The 22614-nt window shown below is 46.3% G+C and overlaps 1 protein-coding gene across 10 annotated transcripts in view; it reads left to right on the top strand.

Moving 5' to 3' along the window:
• ENAH (enabled homolog (Drosophila)) overlaps positions 1-22614 on the top strand; it is a 258824-nt gene that overhangs the window by 122838 nt on the left and 113372 nt on the right. For all 10 annotated transcript variants that reach the window (XM_019516522.1, XM_019516521.1, XM_019516524.1 and 7 more), the window contains one exon: positions 2404-2569. In XM_019516522.1, the coding sequence (XP_019372067.1) occupies positions 2438-2569 (132 nt within the window). In that variant the 5' untranslated portion in view covers positions 2404-2437. The remainder of the gene's footprint in view (positions 1-2403; positions 2570-22614) is intronic.

Below are 22614 nucleotides of genomic sequence, written 5' to 3'. Positions count from 1 at the left end.
GTGGCCCTTCCCTGCCCACGTCGGGTGCCCCATGCTGCAGCTGCTTGCAGCTCGCATGGGGCTGCCTCTGCCCGCTCCAGACAGCCCTGTGCAGGCTGTGAGTGCCTGCAGTGTGGGGCACCGGGTGTGGGAGGGACCACTTCCCCCTGCAATCATCTTTTCCCTGGGCTCCTTCACTGCGAGAGAAAAGCAGCCCCTCACCTGCCCCATGGCTGGCGCCCTGTGCTGCAGGCACTCGCAGCCCATGCGGGGTTATCTGGAGTAGGCACAGGCAGCCCCAGGTGAGCTGTGAGTGGCTGCAGCGTAGGGCGCAGGGCATGGGGAGGGTGAGGGGCCACTTTTCCCCACGCTCAGCACCAGCTTCTTCACTGCTGTACTGTGGGGCTGGGGGGCACTGGGTGTGAGCAGGCAGGGAGCCAGTGTGAGCACCGGTGTGGGCCAGTGCCGGTGGGGCCCAGAGCAGGGTGGCAGGAGTGTGGGGTCCCAGCTGGCGGGGGCTCTATGGAGCCAGGCCAGCCCCCCGCCCGTGCTGGTGCAGGCCAGCCCAGCTCCACAGACCTCTGCTGGCCTGTACCCCACTCTGGGCACCACCAGTGCTGGCCACGGGACAGTTGGTCCCAAGATGGTGACCAGGGGGTGGGGCACCTGTTAAGGGGCAGGGCTACCCATGCAGCCCTCGACAGCCTGCCAAAACTTGATAAGTGGCCCTCCACCCAAAATAATTGCCCACCGCTGAGCTAGACTGTTCTCAGTGGTGGCAGATGACAAAACAATGGTCTGAAGTTGCAGCAAAGGAAGATTAGGTTAGATATTAGAAAGAATTTCCTCACTAGGAGGGTAGTAAAACACTGGAACATGTTACCCAGAGAGGTGGTGGAAGCTCCATCACTGGAGGTTTTCAAAACCTAGCTAGACAAAGCCTTGGCTGGGATGATCTAGTTGGGGCTTATCCTGCTTTGAGCAGGGGGTTGGACTAGATGACCTCCTGAGGTCCCTTCCAACCTTAACTTTCTATGATTCCTTGAATGAACTAATGCTACTTAATTTTTTTTTAATTTTTTTTTTTTAATGCATAGGGAAAGCCTTTCTTTCAATTTTATATTTTAATTAGATGTAGCTTATTCTGCATTTCTCCTTTGTAGGCTGCCTTTGCAGATTGTCCATTTTCCCAACTGAAAGGGGATGCAGCATTCCGTGCAAGCTAGGGCACTATATGCACTTCCTGTGATGTCACAACTATGTATTTAAAGAATTTGACATAGTGATAAGTAACCATCCCTTGCTATTTTTTTTATGCCGGTCTGTGTCTAGGCCCTTACTGGAAGGGAATTGTCTTTACTGAAGATAGTATTTCTCATCTGTTCTCTTTTGTGGGTTCACATGGCTTCCCCTAAACTTAAGAGTGAACCTTGATCTCAACATGACTGCTGTACTCAGGGCTTATCTACAAAGACTTCATCAGTATAACTCATTAGTGCTCAACCTGTTGGCCCAATGGGCCATATGAGGTGCATGGGTCTGGTCCACAGGACAGATTGGACCTCCAAATGCCTGGGATTGGGCCCTGCATTGCCTCCACCTGCAAGATAAGGCTCCAGGGGCCCTGTACCACCTCTGCCCAGGCCCATGTGTCAAGATTGGGTCTGATGTGCAAGGCCACAGTCCCACGGGGGTTCCCCATGGAGCTGTGGGGAGCACTGTGGACTGGATGACAGTCCATGGGCCTGTGGGTAGGGGGTTGAGCACCCTGATATAATTAAATGTGTAAAGTTCCTAGCTTATACCAGCAAAAGGGGTTTTTTTTAAGTTTACGTAGTCACTTCATCATCAAATGGCATGCTATACTGGCAAAGGAGCTCTTACTGAAAAGCTGTAGAAAGCCATAGAACAGTTGATTCCCAACCAGGATGCTGGAGGTCCTTTCAGGGGTGCTACAGGGTGCCTTGCAAACTTAACAAATATGAGTCACAAGATGAACATAAATCAAGTATGATTCAAAAGGTAGACCCAGAGATTTCAAACAAAGTCATTTTGTTAAAAACTTTGACCTGCTGTAGCCTTTCTGAATTCTTTTCAACAGAAGAATTGCTCTGTTATTTTTCTGTAGTCAAAAATGAGTGAAAGCTAAGAGCTGCATTTTCCAGAGCGCTGTCTTGAGTCTGAAAAAAGGCTGAGAACCATCGAATGTCAGTACATCAAGTTTTTCACAGATTTTTAAGTCGTGTTTTACAGTTTTCACTCGCAGGGCAATGACTCAAGGTCATGTTTATTGGCAAACTTTCCTTTAGAAAAACCTGATAAACATTTGTTTAGCAAGTCTAATATATTGTTTTGTTTATTTGTTTGCCTGAATATTGTTCTTTCATTTGTGTTAACAATGTTTTTACGTTTTAACCTTAACAGTGAACAGAGTATCTGCCAAGCACGAGCTGCAGTAATGGTCTATGATGATGCCAATAAGAAATGGGTACCAGCTGGTGGGTCAACTGGATTCAGCAGAGTTCATATTTATCATCATACAGGCAACAATACATTTCGAGTAGTGGGCAGGAAAATTCAAGACCATCAGGTAAGTGAACCTCCTAAAAACAATTCTCCTAGAAAACATACTGGTAAATATCCTAACTATTCACTTAGGAGAGCTGTCTTCTCAATGAGGTAATGGCATGATCTGAAATAAGTTTAGTTTATGGTATTATCTGCAATACACCAGGAAGTTTCTAAGCCTTTAAGAAGAGATGGCCACTTCTCCAAGTATCTGAACTTCTAGTAGACAGGCAAATAGATTAGGTCAAGGAGAACATCAAGCAATTGCTTTATACATCAACTTGATTCATGGTAAACTGTCAAATTACAAAACAAATCCTCCTTCCCAAATCTGTACCCACTACCTTCCTTCTTTATGTTTCCCTTAACCTCCACATCATAAGATTGAGGTCCCCGTGGTGAGGGAGTGGGGCTGGGGCAGGCACTGCTCAGCTGGAGTGGGGTGGAGAGCAGGATGGAGCCACAGCTTGTCTGGGGTGTGGGAGGGAAGCTCTCTCCTTGCATGCTCCCTGAGAGGGTATGGGGGGGTTTACGCACCTGCATTTGTGCAGGGTGGGGGTGGGATGCCGCTGGGCTGTGCTGCACTCGGAATAGGTGGTGGCAGAGCTAGGATCAGAGCTATGGCAGGGAGGCTGCAGCCACCTCAAAAATTTGGGGAGCGTAAGGGCAAAAAAGAAGGCATATAGGCGGTGGAAGCTGCCAAGGAGGAGTATACCTACTTGGCCCCCCACTTGCAAGGGAGGCAGTTAGAAAGGCCAAAGCAACTACAGAGCTGAGGCTGGCAACACAAATTAAAGACATCAAAAAGTCTTTTTTTTTTAGGTATGTAGGGAGTAAAAGGAAGGTGCAGGGCAGCGTAGGACCCCTACTGAACAAGAAGGAGCAATTAGTGACAGAGGGGACAAGGCTGAGCTATTCGGTGAGTTTTTTGCCTCTGTTCCTGAACAGGGTTCAAGATAAGTCTCATAATGGGTTTGTAGATGGGCATCAGAGGGACACCATCCCACCACCTGTTGCCGATGACTTGGTGCAGAGTTACTTGGATGGACTGGATACGTTTAAGTCAGCAAACCCATGTGAGCTGCATCCGAGTGTACTGAAGGAATTGGCGGGTGTTTTAGCCACTGGCATGGCTTTTTGAGCGCTTATGGCGCTCGGGTCAAGTCCTGGAGGACTGGAAAAGGGCCAGCGTGATCCCTATTTTCAAGAAGGGGAGGAAGGAAGATTCGAGTAATTATAAGCCAGTTAGTCTCACCTCCATCCTTGGAAAAGTCTTTGAAAAGATTATGAAGGATCATATTTTTGCGATTCCAGCAGGAAAAATAATGCCATAGGGCAACCAGCATGGCTTCATAGCAGGTAAAGCATGCCTGACCAATCTGGTTTGGTTTTGTTTTATGACAGGGTCACAAAACGCTTAGACGCAGGAGTTAGAGGTAGATGTTGTTGTTTTCTTGGATTTTAGCAAGGCCTTTGATGCAGTAGCTCATCCCATACTCATAAATAAAGAGGCTGTGACAGATGTTTACAAGTTTTGGTGGGTGGAAAATTGGCTTAGCGGTTGCACCCGGAAAGTGGTAGTAGACAGGTCAGTATTGATCTGGAAGGGTGTGGGTACTGGGGTCCGGTAGGGTTCGTTCCTTTGACCTGTACTCTTCAAAGTCTTCATCAGTGACTTGGATGTGGGTGTGAAGTGTACTCCATCCAAATTTGCAGACAGTACTAAATTGTGGGGTGAAGTGCACACTCCGGGAGGTAGGGAAACAATTGTAGGCAGACCTGGAAAGGTCAGAAAAGTGGGCAGTACACAATAGGATGCAGTACAACAAGGACAAATGTGGAGTGCTGCACCTATGGCACAAAAATGTCCAGCACACCTACTGGCTAGGAAACGACCCTCTCAGCAGCACAGAAGTGGAGAGGGATCTTGGAGTCATAGTGGACTCTAAGATGAACATAAGTCATCAGTGTGACGAAATCATCAGCAGAGCTAACTGCACTTCATCGTGGATCAACAGATGCATGACAAATAAAACCAAGGAGGTGATACTTCCCCTCTATTACTAGAATTGGTCAGACCACAGTTGGAGTACTGCGTCTGGTTTTGGGTGCCATACTTCAAGAAGGATGTTGATAGACTCGAGAGGGTCCAGAGGAGGGTCACTTGTATGATTAGGGACTTACGGGACAAGCCCTATGAGGAGAGACTGAGGGACCTGGACCTCTTCAGTCTCCGCAAGAAAAGGCTGAGAGGTGATCTTGCTGCGTTCCCCTAATGAATTTATAGGTGGCCACAAGGGGTCGGAGATCCTCTGTTCACCAGGGTGCCTCTTGGGGTAACAACAAACAGTGGTCACGAACTGACAGAGTAGATTTAGGCTAGGTATCAGGAAATACTTGATCACGGTAAGGGTGGCCAAAATTTGGAATGGGCTTCCAAGAGAGGCGGTGCTGCCCCCTATCTTGGGGTATCATAGTAGCTAGGGTCAGAAGAGACCTAAACAGATCATCAAGTCTTGGGCAGGAATGGATGCTGGGGTCATATGACCCCAGTCAGGTGTCTATCCAGCCTCCTCTTAAAGACCCCCAAAGTAGGAGCGAACACCTTAGAAGTTGGTTCTAGGTCCTAGCTGCCCTAACCGTAAAATAATGCCTCCTGATGTCTAGCCTGAACCTGCTCTTTATCAATTTGTGACTGTTATTCCTAGTATTCCTGTGTGGTGCCCAGGGGAACAGGGCATCTCCCATTCCCTGCTGGTTCCCCCCTCCGGTAAATTGGTAGATGTAGATGACCACCAGAATCCCCCCTCAGCCTTCTCTTGTGGAGGCAGAATAGGTTCAGACCCTCTAGTTTCTCCTCGTATGGCCTGCCCTGCTGCCCCCTGATCATACGAGTGGCCCTCCCCTGGACCCTCTCAGTGCTAGCCACATCTCTCTTGAAGTGCAGTGCCCAAAACTGGACACAGTACTCCAACTGCGGCCTGACCAAAGCTGCATAGAGGGGGAGGATCACCTCCCTGGACCTGCTTGTGATGCATCTGTGGATGCATGACAAGGTGCAGTTAGCCTTACTCGACAGCTTCCTCACGTTGGCAGCTCGTGTTCAACCTGGAGTCAGTAATGACTCCAAGATCCCTTTCTACCTCTGTGCTGATGAGAAGGGTGTTCCTCACCCTGTAGGTATACTGCTGGTTCCTTTTCCCTAGATGCAGTACCCTGCACTTGTCTGTGTTGAATTCCGTCCTATTCTTATCTGCCCATCCCTGTAACCTGTCCAGATCTAGCTGGATTCTGTCCCTCCTTTCTGGTGTGCCCACCTCACCCCACATCTTGTTGTCATCACCGAACTTGGACAACGTGCTTTCCACCCCCTCGTCCAAGTTGTTGATAAAGATGTTGGACAGTATGGGCCCCAAGGACTGAGCCCTGGGGAACCCCACTGCCCATGTGCCTCCAGGTGGAAAATGACCTGTCCACCACCACTTTCTACGTGCGACTGTCCAGCCAATTAGCCACCCATGTGACTGTGTAGGCATCAATGCCGCGGTCACGTAGTGTTTTTTATGAGAATGGGGTGAGAGACAGTGTCAAAGGCCTTCTCAAAGTCCAGGAAGATGACATCCACCCCCATGCCTTCATCCAAGGACTTTGTGACCTGATCATAAAAGGAAATAAGGTTAATCTGACAGGATCTTCCCTTAATGAACCCATGTTGGTTCCCCCTGAGCATGATCTCCCCTGCTGGTCCCTCACAGATGTGCTCCTTGATAATTTTCTCAAAGATCTTCCCCAGGACTGAGGTAAGGCCTATGGTTACCTGGGTCCTCCTTTCTTGTAAATGGAGACCACATTGGCTTTTTTCCAGTCATCCGGCACCTGATGAGCTCCATGAACGCTTGTATAGCTGTGTCAGGAGCCCTGCAATGACCCCTGCCAATTCCCTCAGCACCCTTGGATGAAGAGCATCCGGGCCTGCTGATTTGAACACATCCAGCCCCTCCAGAAGTTCCCTAAGTACGTCATCCCTAACCTTGGGCCTGGCGGTGCCTCCCCTGAGTCTTTCTGTACTTCCGGTGGGGGAGATGTCTCAGTCCCTGCTCAGAAAATGGAGGCAAAGAATTTGTTAAAGAGGTCCACTTTTTCATTTGCAGCAATCACCAGATTGCCAAGTGCATCCTGCAGGGGCCCTACGTTACCTTCTTCTTGCTCCCTATGCATTTGAAAAAGGACTTTTTGTTATCCTTAATCCTGGTCACCAGCCCCAGTTCCGTCTTAGCCTTGGCCTTCCTAACAGCCCACCCTACAGCCTTGAGCAATGGAGGTGTGAACCTCTTTGATAGTAGCCCCTTGCTTCCATTGGATGTACGCCTCCTTTTTAGCCCTCAGGCATACCTGAATGCCCTTGCTGAGCCATAGGGGCTTTTTAGCTCTCTTACCCCCTTTTGTTTATGCATTGGGACTGACCCCCTTGGGGCTTGGAGGATTGTCTCCTTGAGGAATGACCACCTGTCTTGGACTCCCGTCTCCCCAAAACTTCAGGATCCCAATGCCCCTCATATTAGTCGTCTTAACTCATTGAAGTTGGCCCTCCTGAAGTCAAGGACTTCTGCCCTACTGCTAGCTGTTGACACCCTGGACTGGATAGTGAATTCCAGCAGGCGATGATCACTATCGCCCAGTTGGCCGAGAACCCTCAATTCCCTCACCAAGTCATCGCCTGTGGCAAGGATCAGGTCCAGCAGGGCATTTCCCTTGGTGGGACTGTGCACCTCCTGAGTTAGGTGGAGGTCCTGTATCTCAGCTAGGAATCTACATGAACGGTCAAACCTAGCTGACTGCTCTTCCCAGCAGGTGTCTGGGTAGTTCAGGTCACCCATATTCTCCATACTTCTAGCATTAGTGTAGAGGCATTTAAGACTTCCTGTGGGTGTTTGTGCTGCCCCCTTGTTCCTAAGTCTGTTGTAGTCCCTGTCACTTACCTGGGTACTTCCTGTGCTCAACACCTGGCTTGATGGTGAAGTATCCTTTTGTGCCTCTGTGGCCCTGTCCCCTTGTGAGACTAGTTTAAAGCCTGCTGTACGAGGTCAGCCAACCTGGAAGAAAAGACACGTTTACCTTTTGGGAAAAGATGAAGCCCATCCCACCCGAGCATGCCCCCTGTGTGGAAATGCGGGTCATTGTTGAAGAACCCGAAGCCCGCTTAGTAACACCAGCTCCGAAGCCGCTGGTTGACTTTACCGATGCAGGCATTGTGGCGCCGTCTGTGTCTACTCACCAGGAGAATAGAGGAGAATACCACCTGCGCCTTTGTCTCCTTGAGCTTGGCAGAGCCTTGTAGTCCTTCATGATGCGGTCTGGACTGCTCTTGGCCACATCATTTGTTCCCATGTGTATTAGGACCATGGGGTACTGGTCAGAGGGTCGGATGAGGTCTGGGATCATCTCTGTGACATCCCGAATCTGGGCCCCAGGCAGGCAGCAGACCTCATGTGCCATGTGATCGGGGCGACAGATGGGTTCCTCTGTTTCCTTCAGGGTGGAATCTCTGATGATGAGGACTCTGCATCTCCTCTTCTTGGCGTTCCATCCTTGCTCAATCCATGCATTGCCTGGAGTGGCTCTATCTCCTCCGGAGGCATCGCGTCAGCCCCCTCCTCCAAGGCTGCGAGGGCCTTGTATCTGTTCCCCAGCTGTACCTGGGGAGCTGACACTGTGCTAGCCTGGGCAGGCTTTGTTCTGGTGGGTACCTTCTGCCATGCCTTTGCAATGCATCCTACTTGCAGGGCCTTTCCGCTTGATTTCTGACCCTGCAGAGAATGGAAACAACCGTCAATTTTGTCCTCTGTAGCCCTGATTCCCCTGCAGCCTTCTCACCTCAGCCTGGAGCTTCCTCACCTGCTCCTCCAGGGCCTGTAGGCGGTCACAAGAGGGACAGGCGGAGGAGCTCCCAGCCCCGACCGCAGGGCCCTTGCCAGGCAGCCCCTGCAGACAGATCTTCAAGAGAAGGCTGGATGGGCATTTGCCTGGGGTCATGTGATCTCAGCACTCTTTCCTGCCTAGGCAGGGGTTTGGGCTCAGTGTTCTGTTGAGGTCCCTTCCAACCCTAGCATCCGTGAATCGTGTTCCTTTCCCGTCCCTGTCTACTGTTTTCCATCAGCTGCTTCTAAGAAATAAGGCCCCCTGCATCATGTGCCTTCTGTAGTTGAGAGAGTCTCCATTTTTTTTCCCCTCAGTTAGGCAGGACCTAACCCATGGCCTGTCAGCATAATTTCCCTCAAGTCACCTGACTTCAAGCTGTTTACCTCTTGAAGTGGGGTACGCTTGTCACAGGTGGATGTGCTAAATAACTTTACTATTTTATACAGAAGTCCCATGTGGCTTGGATGTGCATTATTTGTAAGTTGTTTATCTCCTAGGTTAAAGACTATGAAGCTAAACTCCAGGTTATTTGCTGGGTAAATCTGTGGGGTCAGCATTTTGATCCAGGAGCATAGGACTCAGCTGGGTACAGACCCTTTTGGAGTGTAGGTTCCAGAAAGACCTTGGAGTGTGGGTTCTAGAAAGACAGCAGGTCAGGATGGTTTAGAAATTATGAATTCTGACTTATGAACCACGTATGTTTGCACTGCACACCTAACACTGCTAATATTGTGTGGCACCCTGGTTGATCATCACTGGTCTGTTAGGCTAGGTACAGACAGTCAAAAAGCCCGAGGCTAAATCGATTCAATCTTTGCAGGTTTGTCTAAACTGCAGAGATTAAATTGAAACAAGTGAACAGGTATTTATTTTTGATTCAGGAAATGCACCCACATGCCTGCAGTTGGCTCAGGTCAGAAGCCAGGGTGGGTGCTAGAGCACGGCTCTCTGGCTGTGTGTTCACTTTCTCTTCCTGCTTCCCCCAAAGTCCCTGGAATTTGCAGTCCATAATTACAGCAGCAGGACTCTGGAGGGTTGCTCTTTACTTCCTCTTCCTGCTTCCAGGTACATCTGGGATTTGTAGTCCACAGTTGCAGCCAGCCATAAGTCTGAGCGGGGAGAAGGGCTGTTTAGCTCCCCTTCCTGGCTTCAGACCCCAGCTGGGGTTTGCCTGGGTGGGGTGGGGGCAGTCTTCTCCCCTCCCCCTCCTCCATAGACTGGGCTGCATACCCAGCCAGGCTTGCCTCCCAACCCCTTGTCAGCTAGCCCTCACTGTTCCAGCTAGGGAGCAGAGGGGCTGGGCCAGCCCTGCTTTCTGGAGCAGGCAGCTCAGCCCAGCCCAGGGGATGCAAAGCAAGCTGGGATGCTGGGGGACTGTGATTTAACTTGAACCAGGAAGGGGTCTGGGACAGAAGTTTCATAAACCGGTTTAACCCAAATCCGTTAAATATGATACCACATTCAACCAGGTTTATCTTAAACCAGTTTGAGCCATTTTGAAACTGTTTTATGTGTACTGCGCTTCTGTTCTGTTTAGAGGTTTAAACCAGTTTCTGATCACTTAAACCTGTTTATGTACAACTTCTGTCCCTAGCCTTAGAGACTATGACAGCAGTTTTTTTCTGCTTCAGCCTTTATAGCATCATCCAAAGACCCCTGAGAGTGGAAGTGTTTTACAAAGGCAAAAAATCTTTTGGTAGTGCCCTCAATTTGCCACTCTTCGGGCATTAAGCCTGCAGTTTGAACCAGGGAAAACCTTGCTTGTGGCTCCATTTGTTTCTGTGGCAATAACTTTGGCATGGAGGGTTTGACTAAATCCAAACACTGATCACAGATCCTTGCTATACTGCATTTAACCCAGACCCTAAGTTTGCAAAACTGCATGTGGGGACACAGTAGACAATAGTCACATGAGCCAAGTGGCATAAAGGTACATGCCGTCTTACCATCCTGTCCTAATCTGAAATCTAAAAAATTATATAACCATTCCTGCTCAGGTCTCTGTCTAAGCTGCTGTTGAATGTTCCAAGCATGGAGATACCACAGTTTCTTTAGGCGGCCTATTTCAATACCTGACCACTCTCATAATCATTAATTTCCTCCTTATGTCTGACCTAAATTTTCCCTGCTGCAGTTTGAGGCCACTGCTCCTAGTCTTGTTCCCTACAGCCACAGAAAAAAGCCCGTCTCCATCTTTTCTATAATCGCCCTTCAGGTATTTGAAGACTTACCAAATCCCCTGTCTGCTTTTTCTTTTCTAGGCTAAATAGCCTTAGTTCTTTCTGGCTTTCCTCTTAAGTCTCGTCTCCCAAGACCCTAATCATTTCTGTTGCCCTGCTGTGTATTCTTTTCAAACTGTCCATGTCTTTCTTGGTGTGGGGCCTAAAATTGGACACACTACTTCAGGTGAGGTTCCATGAGTGTTGAATGGAATGGAAGAATTGCTTCCCTTGCTTCACAAGTGACACTTCTGTTAATATAACCCAGGATGCTGCTGGTTTGTTTTTTTTTTTTTAGCAATAAGATCACGCTGTTGGATCATGCTATGATTCTCCATAATCTCCAGGTCCTTCTCTGCAGTACTGCAGCCTAGCTAGTCATTCCCCTGTCTGTATTAGTATATGTGGTTATTCCATCCCACGTGTAGAACTTTGCCCTTGTCCTTGTGTCTTACCTGACTGACTATGGACCATTTCTCCAGCCTATATAGGTCATTTTAGATCCTAGTCCTGGCCTCCAGTTTCCAGAATCCACCTCCCCTCCCCCTTGCTCTTCATTCGTAAGGGGTACCCTGCTTCAAAAATGTTGAAAACCCGTGGTGTAGGTATTTCATAACACCTAATGGTGCTAATATTGAAAAGCTGAGAAGCACTGGTCTAGACTTTACAGAATTTGGATATATTTTATTCTGTTTTTTATCACTGCCCTATTGCTACTCAGCTTCTCTATCCATTCCCGTAACTAGGGATCAGTAAAGTTCAGTACCTTTCTAGTACAGGTGAATGGGGTATCGGATTTTGCTTGTTTGTTTGTTTTCTTTCCTTCTGCTTTCCCAAATCTGTTTTCTAAGGTCTGTCGTGGACTGAAGAAAATAAAGCTTTTTTTTTTTTTTATCAAAAGATAAAATTCAATGCGAGTTTCTTCTGTTATTCTTTGGATCCCACCAGTTGGTGTGTTGGTATCAATCTGTAGGATGCCTTACTTTCATGTGACTACCCATCTAAAAATCTCTGTTTTTTTTTTTTAGTGGTGAGTTCTTTTACCATTATTTGATACTGCATTTTGGCTCCTCCTTGCCTGAAAGGCTCTTCAGTAAGTGCATGATGATGATGGACCTGGCATCCAGGTATAGCATCCAGATAAGTCTTCAAATAGAATAATAGAAAATTAGGGCTGGAAGGGACCTTGAGAGGTCATCTAGTCTAACCCCCTGCTCAAAGCAGGACCATCCCCATCTATATCATCCCACCCAAAGGGCAGTTATAGAGAGGACAGAGAGAGATTTTTCTCTGTGGTCGTAGGAGACAAAACTGGGGGCAAGGGCCTCAAGCAACAGCAGAGGAAACTTAGGTGGGAGATTAGGAGGAACATTCTGACTGTGAAGGGTGGTCAAGCATTGGAACAGGCTGTGTAGGGAAGTTGTGGAATCTCCACCCCTATAAACTTTCAAGAACAAGTTGGGCAGACATTTGACTGGGATGGTTTAGTCCAGGGGTAGGCAAAATATAGCCCACAGGCCGGATTCGGCCTGCTAGGCCATTCTGTCTGGTCTGTGGAGCCCCTAAAACATTTAGTAATTAACATTTATTTGCCCTGGCTCCCTGTCGAAACTTGATGGCGACAGGGGCAGTAGGACCCAGAGGGAGCCCCCAGCAGGCTTGCAGGCTTGAGCAGCCCAGCCCTGCCCACCCCAAGCCAGTTCCCTCCTTTCCTGCTCCAGGACCACCTGGCTGTGGCTCCTGGCTTCATCCCTGGACCACAGAGCAAGGGACCGTGCTGGTAGGGGTGTGTGTGTGTGCACTCATGTCAGCAGGCACAGGGGCAAAGTTTGTGTGTGTGTGTGTCTGCAGGCACAGGGCAAAGTGTGTGTGTTCATAGGGTGAGTCCCATACGCACACCCCTCCATACATATGCACCTACACCTCCCCTCGCACTGCCATACACAAACCCCAGTCACCCTTCCCCCATACCCACCCACACCCCACATATCTACACACCCACAGCTCCCACAAACTTATACCCACCCCCCACAATATACAAGAATAAGACTCCATTTTAAGCTGTTGTGCAGTCACCTCTGTGTATGCTACATGAGCGCATGAAAAATCAGAACAAAATATTTTTTGAAATCAAATTAATGAATGTTGTAGTTGATCACTTTTTAGAATATAATTTGATATTTTTCTGGTTCTGAGATGGCAAAACCCTTTGCTGAAAGGAGTACTTCTGGGGGCAAGGGGAGGGACTTCTGGTGGCAAAGGTCAGGGGTTAGGGGGTGGTGACCAGGGGGCCGGGCACCTGTCAAGGGGCAGGGCTACCTATGCAGCCCTTGACAGCTTGCCAAAACTTGATAAGTTGCTCTCCGCCTGAAATAATTGCCTGCCCCTGGTTTAGTCGGAGAAAATCCTGCCTTGAGCAGGAGGCTAGACTTGACCTTGTACTGACCCTTCCAACCCTACTTTCCTATGATCCTGTATCGGAGATGGTTGGGTGATTCACAGTTGGTTTGTCTACCAAATGATAGAGAGACAGCATTTGTAAGATTTGACACCCCTATTTTATGGATTCTGCATGGCAAGCAACTTCCCAGGGTGTTCAACTTTAAGTACTATGATGCATCTTGCCCCAAGGTACTTCTGCTGTAGAAGTTCTGGTGCAGATTTGGGCTTTCAGGCTCTAGGAAAAAGGGAGAGAATCTAAAATCTCTGTTTTTACAATTCAGGTTATTGATTATGCTTTTGTTCAGATAGCATTGTGTTCATCTCACCTCACCTCAATAATTACCTCAGGCTTAATCAGGATGGGGGTGATTTTAAATTACTAACTAAAATATGGTTAGTTTCACAAAAACAGAACCTGAACATTTGTGCTATTACAAATGTGCCATGAATTAAGCACTGGTTTTGGTTTTTTTTTAAAGCTCGCTGATGCTTAGAGCATCAATTAATATATTATTTGAACGTGCTGATTCATTCATCTCTCAAGTCCTACCATTTTTGAGCTTATGGCTGAGTTCAAAACATTTCTTCAGTGGGGTACCTTACTCTTTCTCTTAGTAGAAACACTGACAGATCAATGCAGTTTGGTCCGCAATCCTGCTTGGATGGGATATGGACTCAGTGACTAAAGTTGATTCAGGAATAAATTCCTCATTTAAGTGTTTTGGACTAGAGCGCAAATGTGGATTTCTCATTTTACCAGAGAAGCCCACAGATTTTGCAGTTTTGCGATGAGCTCCTTGCAGGCTGGCACAGTTCCAGCCTGCAGGTTGCTGAGAGGGAGCAGGGGTAGGGTGGTCAGGCAGGGGCCTGGAGAGCAGCTCTTGCAGGTAAGTAGGTTGGGGGAGGGGGCAGGTGGTATTCAGGCTCAGTAGGGAGAGAGGTGGGGTTGGGCAGGGCTGAGACTGGAGCTTCCCTCCAGCTGGGCGGTGCTTTGGGCTTGGGGCCTGGGGCCACAGTGTGCAGCTGCAGGGCCCCAGCAGGGAGTGGGATGGGGCCTTGGGAAGCTTGTCTGGGGGGGGGAGGGGTGCTCCCCAGCACGGTGCACAACCCTGAGGAGCAGGGGGGAAATATGCCCCCCAGATCTGAGCATGGGGCAGGGGTGGGGGTGGGCATGGGCTGTGGGCTCAAAGTCCCGTTCTGCTGCCTTACCCCGCTGGGTGCAACCCAGTGTGGTAGGGAACAGCAGGGCCATGCAGAGAAGCTGGCTGCCGCTGCAAGCTCCAAGCTGCCCTGGCGACTCATCCACTCTGTGCGGGTCAGCTTTCATTGGCTCAACCCCGCACCGCTGCCCTCAATGCAACCACGCATGCAGGAGGCGTGTTGCCAGGGCACCGTGGAGTCACAGTGGCAGGCAGCTTCTCCTCATGACTCCGCTGTTCCCTGCTGCACTAGATCGCACCCAGCGGGCTGTGGAGGCCCCAGGTTAGGGCAGCAAGGCAGAAGCCATAGTCTGCATCCGCCCCACGCACAGATCTGGTGGGCATGGGTCCCCCCTGCCACCTGGGGAGTGCATGAAGCAGCGGGGAGTTGGCTTCCCCTGCTCAAGCCTGCAGCAGGGGGGATCCAGGCTCCACTCTGCTGCAGCAGCTGTGGTCCACTGCCAGAGGCAGGGGACGGTGGACTTAGAGCTAGGACCCCATAGCCCTGGCAGCTGGGGGTCCCCTCCAGCAGGGCTAGGGGGGCAGTGGCTTGTGGAGGGGGTAAGTTCACTGGCAGGAATAGGGAGCTGTGGGGGGGAGTGAGGGGCACAACTGTGGGGAGTCCTTTATTTTGATAATGGATTTTGGGGTGTTTAGCAAAGAATTTGTGATTTAATTTTTTTTTTAAAACCTGGATCTGTTCATGACTAATGTGAACAGGAAAGGTCACTTGTTCTAGAGCCAAGCAGAATTCAGTTCTGTTGCACATGTGCTGCTTATTTTTATATGCATTCCTTCCAAACCTGATGATTCTGGGTCTGTAGGAAAATTTGAAGTAAACATGTCAGGGTGACTGGTAGCCTGGTCTTGGAAGAGACTCATTTAATTCTCGTACCTGCAAACCTGCCTGTTGAACTACTAATATTACACCTGTTTCGAGGCATGATATCTCAGACTTACTGGCGGGATTCTCTATACTGGTTCTTGTAATCTATACCTCAGCAAATATGTTCTTGTATGTTTGTGTATCGGTAATGATCTGTTTGTAAAATATAAAAAAAATCCTTATTAGCAGCAGGAAATATTTGATAAAAACATCTTAATAGAAAAGATTTTCCATTTGGGTCTGCTGTAATCCACCACCACCATCCAGAATGTGGAGGGGAAAATATTCTGTAATATCTACTGGAACAAAAAAAGCAGGTCTCTCTCTATAACGAGTTGGCAACGTTTTTGCTCAGAGTGCCAAAAGCACCTGCAACCTTGTGTTGTAAGATGTTGGTGTGCCAGGGGTGGATAGTGAAAGAACCACAAGGAGCCTAATCCTTGCGGCAGTGTAGCTCCAGCCCCTTGCCTGCTGTGCACCCTAAGGCGCACATGCGAAATGAGATGCCTTTGCGTGCTACGCTCTGACACCTCTGCTGGAGGTTGGCTACCCTTGCTGTATAAACTTATTATATATCTGCCAAGTTATCTTCTTGCCTGTTCAAGGAGGGTCTATATTCCTAGCTGAGAATAGGGAAGCCTATAACATGTTAAAGGGCTTGCCCACTAGCCAGATACCTGTTGGAATCTAAATTAGTTTTGACAAGACTCATGGGACTGCCTTTAGAGCCATTAGCCCATTGGTCTGTTTCACCTGTTCTTCATATAGTAGTAGGAATGAGGGAATAAGTGCTGATGGTGGCACCTCCATACACAGTTTTCTAATGAGTGAAGTTTTGTTAATTGGTTCTCTTAAATTCCAGTCAGAAATCATAACTAATTTCTATCTGAATTGTGTAATAAATCTCCTGATTTTTCTTCCCAAAAATGTGTTATAGGAATAAAAAGCTGTGCACCCTGGATGTGTGCAAAGTGCTCTTTTGTTGTTGCTGACAGTGCTAAGCAATTCCATGGCTTGTGCTATGTAGAAGGGTAAGATAGCAGGCTGTCGGAGAATTTCAAACCAGATTTTCTGCGAGTAACCTAGCAGACGTATCACGTCTGCAAATAATTCTCACCAGAACTCAGGCTACATCAGAGGCCTATCTGAGGAACTGTCTAGTCATGGACATTTTGGAGAGCAACCTGCTGAATATTTTGATTCTATCAAAGTATTGAAAGCAAACTTTGAAATGATAGTTCATCAGTTTTTGCTTTTTAGACTTTGAGTTCCCACTATCTAAGGAAAACTGTTTGGGAGTCACTTGAAATGAATGATCTGTTTGCAGCTGCTTAAGGAGGGAAGGTTTACATAAAAGTAACTAGTAGTTCAAGAATGTACAAATCCAGATTCCGAGACCTGCACTCAGTCCTGTTGCTGTGGAGTCAGTTATTACCAAACTTCTGGTGGTTAAGTAATTAAAGGTTACAGCTTACAATAACTAAAGGAGCAGCTATGCCCTGTCCTGGAAAAACAAAAACACTTCTGATTATATGCACCACTCCAGTAGGATACCAAAATCTTTAGCTCAAGTGCACTGAATGTACACACACCTGAAGTGGAATGTGGATATGGATAATGCATCTAGTCTGGACCTGATGATCTTGCGAGGTACCTTCCAGGCCTAATGTCTATGAAATCTGTTTAATACAGGTACTGCACACACAACTATTCCTTTCTCCTGTAGTAATAGATGATTATTCTTCTCTAGCACATGGTGTATTAGTAATTTTATGTTTGTGAAGAAGAGTTTCTTAATTTATATAACCAAAATGAGTACTTGCACTGGAATAGGAATGTCTACGTGGAGAGTGGAGTTAACAGTGGTAAAATGATACCTATTTAAATTCATTCTTTAGTTTTCTAATGGACTAAATTCCTCTTTGAACATGCCAATGTCTGTTACATTGGGGAAGTGGCATCCTTGACTCTTAAAGGAGTTGGGAAGCTGTTCGATTCCTTCACTTTCAGCACCTTGCAAGGTGACATGAAAATGGTCTTCTATTACTGATGGGGGAGTCGCAATAGTGTCAAAAACTTCATGGTCATGAGAATAGTGAGAAGCAAAATGTTTAGTGCTTTTCTACTAATTGTTTTTGAGATGTGTGTACATAGATTAAAGGAAAACTGTCAGCTTTGTAAACCTGACTTCCTTTTTTCAGTCATCTTGCACTAAAATCTGAACATACCTATCATATTTGATTTATGGGATATGTGCTTTCTGCTGGTTTTGCCATCAACAAGAATAACTGATTCCTGTGAAATTTTCTATACAGATCTAGATGTGTCCTGCTTCTTCATTGTTGACCATGCTCTTGCACACATGAGAATTGAATCTGTTTTTGTCTGGGAACTTCCTGCTGTAAAGGACTTACTTTACAGAAATAAGTCTGAATGCATATTCAAAGCTTTAGCCTACTTATACAAGTTTTACTGCAATGTAGTCCTCACTAGGGATGTAATTACTGTTTAAAAATATTCCTTTAAACCTCCTCCAGTTGTATTGGTTAAATGGTTAATGGTTAACTGATAGTTCATACCTAGTTTAGTGACCTCCGGTAGGAATGGCCCCAACCCCTTATGTCTTCACTGTGCTGCTGGCAGGGAGCCGTGGATATGAGGTGGTGGGCATATCTTAGCCACTAGAGGGTGCTGTTCAGCTCTGGAGCCACACCTTCCCTTCTCCCCCAGGGGCAAGGGTTGGGGCCGCAGACATCTCCTGTGCTCTGCTCCCACTGCCATGGGGAGGGTGGTGTTGCACCCTCCCCCCCCCTGGGGTCAAGTAGAGCCTTCCCACCACGGTAGTGAGCCTCCTGGCCCTGTGGTGGTGCCAGGGCCCTATGCCTCCTGCTTGTGCTTGTACTGCTGTGACTCTGACATGGAAGGCTATTCCATGCTGCCAGGCTGGGCCCTCCTTAGCTTACCCTGAGGGGAAGGGGGCAATCTGCTCCCCATGGGGCGGCCTCTGCTGAGCGCACTACTTCCTTCTCTCTCCCGAGCAGCCTTCCAGGGGTGCAAGGAGGCATTCTTTCTTAAGTAAAATGTGAATGGAAATGAACCTGTTTTTTGAGTGTGGTGACTTTTGTGAAGTTATTTTGGCATGAATACAACTGAAACTGCTAGGATGCCTGCAAATGTCATTAACTGGCTAAATTGAGGGTTGGCAAACTTACTAAGGGCAGGGTGTAAGAAAAGCTATTCCCCCTGCCTCTGTTCTCATCCACTTGAGAAGCAACGATTTTGAGTAGGTAATTTGAGCAGAGGCTGTAGTGGAAGGGCCAGAGAGCAGTTGGCCATTAGTAAAACATGGAATGGATTGGGCAGAAGCCAGAGATTAGCTAGCTGTTCTTAAAACATGTGCCAGAGCTGGCCCATAGGTCATAGGCTGCCAACCCCTGGTCTAAATGTTTAATCTGAGATGTTGGTATATATTGTATAATGTGTACCTTTTTCCCCAGAATTGGGATGCATGTATTAAATGGAGAAGCACCCAGCTTTTACTGGTATTACTGTTCAGACAGCTGAAAGATTCAGTTGACTTAATGCCTCATTGTTCACTCTACAGGTGTTAATGACCATCTCTCTCTTAATGATTTAGATGTTCTATTAATCATGCTAACGTTTTTAAAGGCAGTTTTGCTGTCTGTTAGGTGTTTTTGGTTTGTTTTACAGCCTCTTAGGATTCCTGTACACAAGCGCGGAGGCTGCTCTGATGCACTAATTACAGTGTGTTGGAGAAGACTCTATTAATCCAACCAGCCTCCATGTCTCATATATTAGGAGCCTTGCACTTCAAAATGGCGGTGGGGTGTTTTATCTAAAGCTTGTTCAAGCTTTAGATAAAGTGCCCTGCTGCCATTTTGAAGTGCAGGGACACTGGTACACAAAATGCTCCGGGCACTCCTAATTAGAGTGGCTCTCAGAGTTGCTCTAGTTAAAGTGCCCTCCTCACCCTTGAAGCATATGTAAAAATGCCCTTAAGTCTTAGTTCAGACTCTTTAGCATAGACTCTAATATTTCAAAATCATAGATCTACCCATGAACCCCAGTCTTCAGCAGCAGTGGCTAAGGATTCAGCTTTAGTCATGCATGAAAGGAAGGGTAAGTCAGCTGAAGATTAAGCTTTGTTCCTATTCTATGCAGCCATAATTCTGGGAAAAGAACTTTTCTTTACTCAGCTTTTCAAAGACAAGATATCTATTATATTTAAGTATGTATTGTATGTGAGAAAATATGGTATGTATTAGCCTTGAAACCTTGATGGAAACTATTGGTCATTATTAATATCACTTATACTCAGTGCATTTATGAATATTAATTCTTTACTATTAAGTCATAATATTAATGACATTCACATCATTGTGTGACATGGTTCAAAATTTGGTTTTAGTTTGATCTTAAATCTTAGACTTTTTTTAAAAGTTAATTTTGATGTCATATTGCTTATCTGAGTGTGGGCACATAAATGTATGTTGGGGGACGGTATTGGTTTAATTGTGCAGACCTTGGGAACATAACATGGTTTGTCCTGACAAAAGGCATTTGACTGAAATAAAAATAGTACTAAGGTCATTTCTTTTCTCACTGCATTTCCATCTCTATTTTTAAACTTCAGTATTTTATAAACAACTGGTCTTTTTCAGACATTTTTCTGCTAGTTATACAAATCATCTGGTAAAATCTAGGGCAAAAAGTGTCATGGTCCATTTTGGCAGTATTCATGTTAATGTTGCACTATTGTTCTGGAGATTAATATGCTGAACTAATGCATCTTAAGGTTAAATTTCACAGTCTTTGGCTTTATTATACACTTAGTTTCCCATGTAAGATTACTTTCCTTAATGGTATGGTAACTAAAAATGTCTCTAGTCTTGATGGTTGCATTTTGTACATGTAGCTAAGTCTGTTTTTTAACTTCAAATATTATAAACCTGTCCTTGAATTATAAATTCTGTCTTTACAGATATTGGTATTAAAACATTTTTGTATGAGAATTTAACTTATTTAGGGTTGACAATAATAAAGAGTAACTTTAGTTAAGAGTAAATAATAGAAAATTCATACAAAAGATGTTTGAAAATTGCCACTTAAAAATAAGTGTTACCTTCATGCCTATATGTCAAAATGTAATATTTTGTTGCCCTTATTTCACAACATCCTTAATACTGATGTGAAAACTTAGACACTTTAATAACATTAACTTTTATCCACAAGGTGCCGTTAAGAACACTTCTATATACTGCATGAAAGCCTTGTCTCCCAATACCTCATTTTGCAACCAGATAGCAACTGACAAGCTATCAGAGCATGTGCACATCCAAGCACTTCTGGCAGACCCATGCAGCTCCACTGCACCAGCTGAGCCACCAGAGTGAAAACAGTAGGTTGGGAAGGTACCAACTGCTGAAGGAATTGTGGCTGTTGTCAGAAGAGCATGTAGACATTCTCATGCCTTGCACCACTTGACAAATGATGCAGTGCTTTACTCCTACTTGGCAGAGTTAAATCAAGTCTGCCAGCAGAAAGGAAGGTCCTGCTATTGCAGAGGAGCTTCAGGTATTACTTACTCAAAGTTTTGACGACAAAACTGGAGTTCTGGTGGCAAAATTTTGTAAGGTAAATCAAATCTTTACCAAGAATAAGTTTTGCAAACAAGTTTCAGAGTACAAATCAAAACAGTATCCATCTCAGTTTTTTTTTAAGCTGTATTGGGTCTGTAGGTTGTTCAGGAGCAAAGCATATTTCATTCAAGTAAAGGCAGGCTTTACATGTATACAAAGGGAACACATCTGTGGTGGTAAAATGTGCCATTTTTCATAGTTGAGTCTCACTTTACAGTTCAGTTTAAAAAAATCATTGTAAAATTTTAAGCTGTGCCAACTCCTGAATGCATTGTGATACTGAGGTGAGATCTGGCACTTTATGCTGCATAGAAAGTGCAGAGGGACTCGGTCATGTACGTGGTTTGATCAAAAAGTTCTAAGACTTGATGTTCGGGGTATTGTTCATCAGGAATTTGTACCGAGTGATCAAACAATCAATCAGGCCTTTTTAAAGAGCTTTTGATTTGATTAAGGGATAAAGTTAGAAGAAACTGCAGTGAGCTGTGTGAAAATGGTCAATGGTTTCTGCATTATGACAACACTCCTTCACACACTGCTGTTTCCGTCCAAGAATTTTTGGCTGAAAAAAACATTCCTGTGATACCACACCCTCTGTATTCACCTGACCTTGTCCCATGTGATTTTTTTATTTTTTTTTTTTCTGTTCCCAAAAATTGAAATGAAGCTGAAAAGAAGGAGATTTGATGACATTCCAACCACCCATAAGAATGTGAAAGCGGAACTCAAGAAACTCACAGTTGAAGACTTCCAGCATTGCTTCTGGAAGTGGCAGGAACGTTGGGACAAGTGCATATCACCTGGGGGAGATTACTTTGAAAGGGACAGCTCATAAAAATGTTGTTTGTACACTATTCTTCAAAATAAAGGCTAAGTCTTAGAACTTTTTGATCACCCCTCATATTTGGTTAAAAGATTTTCCCCATGCAGGAACTGCAGAAATTAGCTGTCAGGTTTCACAGTACCTTTGTCATAAATTTGGGGAATAGGGGTTTATGAATCTGGGGAATAGGGGGTTAGTCTAGGTGTAAAGTCTGATCAAGCTCCTTCTGATAGATACTCACCTGACTGCTTTCTTAGTTCCCGGTACTCTGTGTATTTAAGCCTGTGGAGTCTGAACAGTGTTCAGGTAACACCCATGGCTTTGGAGTCTCTAGGCCAGTGATTCTCAACCAGGGTGCCGTGGCATGCTGAGGTTCTGTGAGATCCTTTTTAAAGATGCCATGAGTGTAAGGAGGTAAGCACTCATACTTTTCCACCTGCCTGGCCCTTGTGCAAGGAGGTAAGCACTGTAATAAATTAGGTTCTGAAATGGGGTACCAAGTAACTTTTAGACTACAGGTACCCCTCCCTAAAGGTTGAGAACCACTGCTCTAGGCACACTGTTGAGGTGCATATCACCTTTCTACTACTCTTCTGATGACTGGAACTCAATGTCCCCCTGCCTTTTCTCCTGAATTTAGTGCTGACTCTTCACATTCTTTTGTGGGCTTGAGACGCCTCTTTGACTCCAGCTTTGAGTGTTCTGTGGCTACAGTTTCTTTAGGAACATGACAGTAAAAGCACATAACCCACATATACAGATAGGATTTCTGATTATTTCTGATTATTATTTAACAGCATAAGAAATGCTCGCATGATCAGGGGACAGCAGGGCAGGCCCTATGAGGAGAGGCTACAGGACCTGAACCTGTTCAGCCTCCAAAAGAGAAGGCTGAGGGGGGGATCTTGTGGCCTGTTAT

Source organism: Gavialis gangeticus, unplaced genomic scaffold (genome assembly GCF_001723915.1).
Source record: "Gavialis gangeticus isolate Ggan-Ray unplaced genomic scaffold, GavGan_comp1, whole genome shotgun sequence".
In the NCBI taxonomy this organism is placed as follows: Eukaryota; Metazoa; Chordata; order Crocodylia; family Gavialidae; genus Gavialis; species Gavialis gangeticus.
Note: the sequence above shows the minus strand (reverse complement) of the source record. Positions and strands in the feature narration are given on the sequence as shown.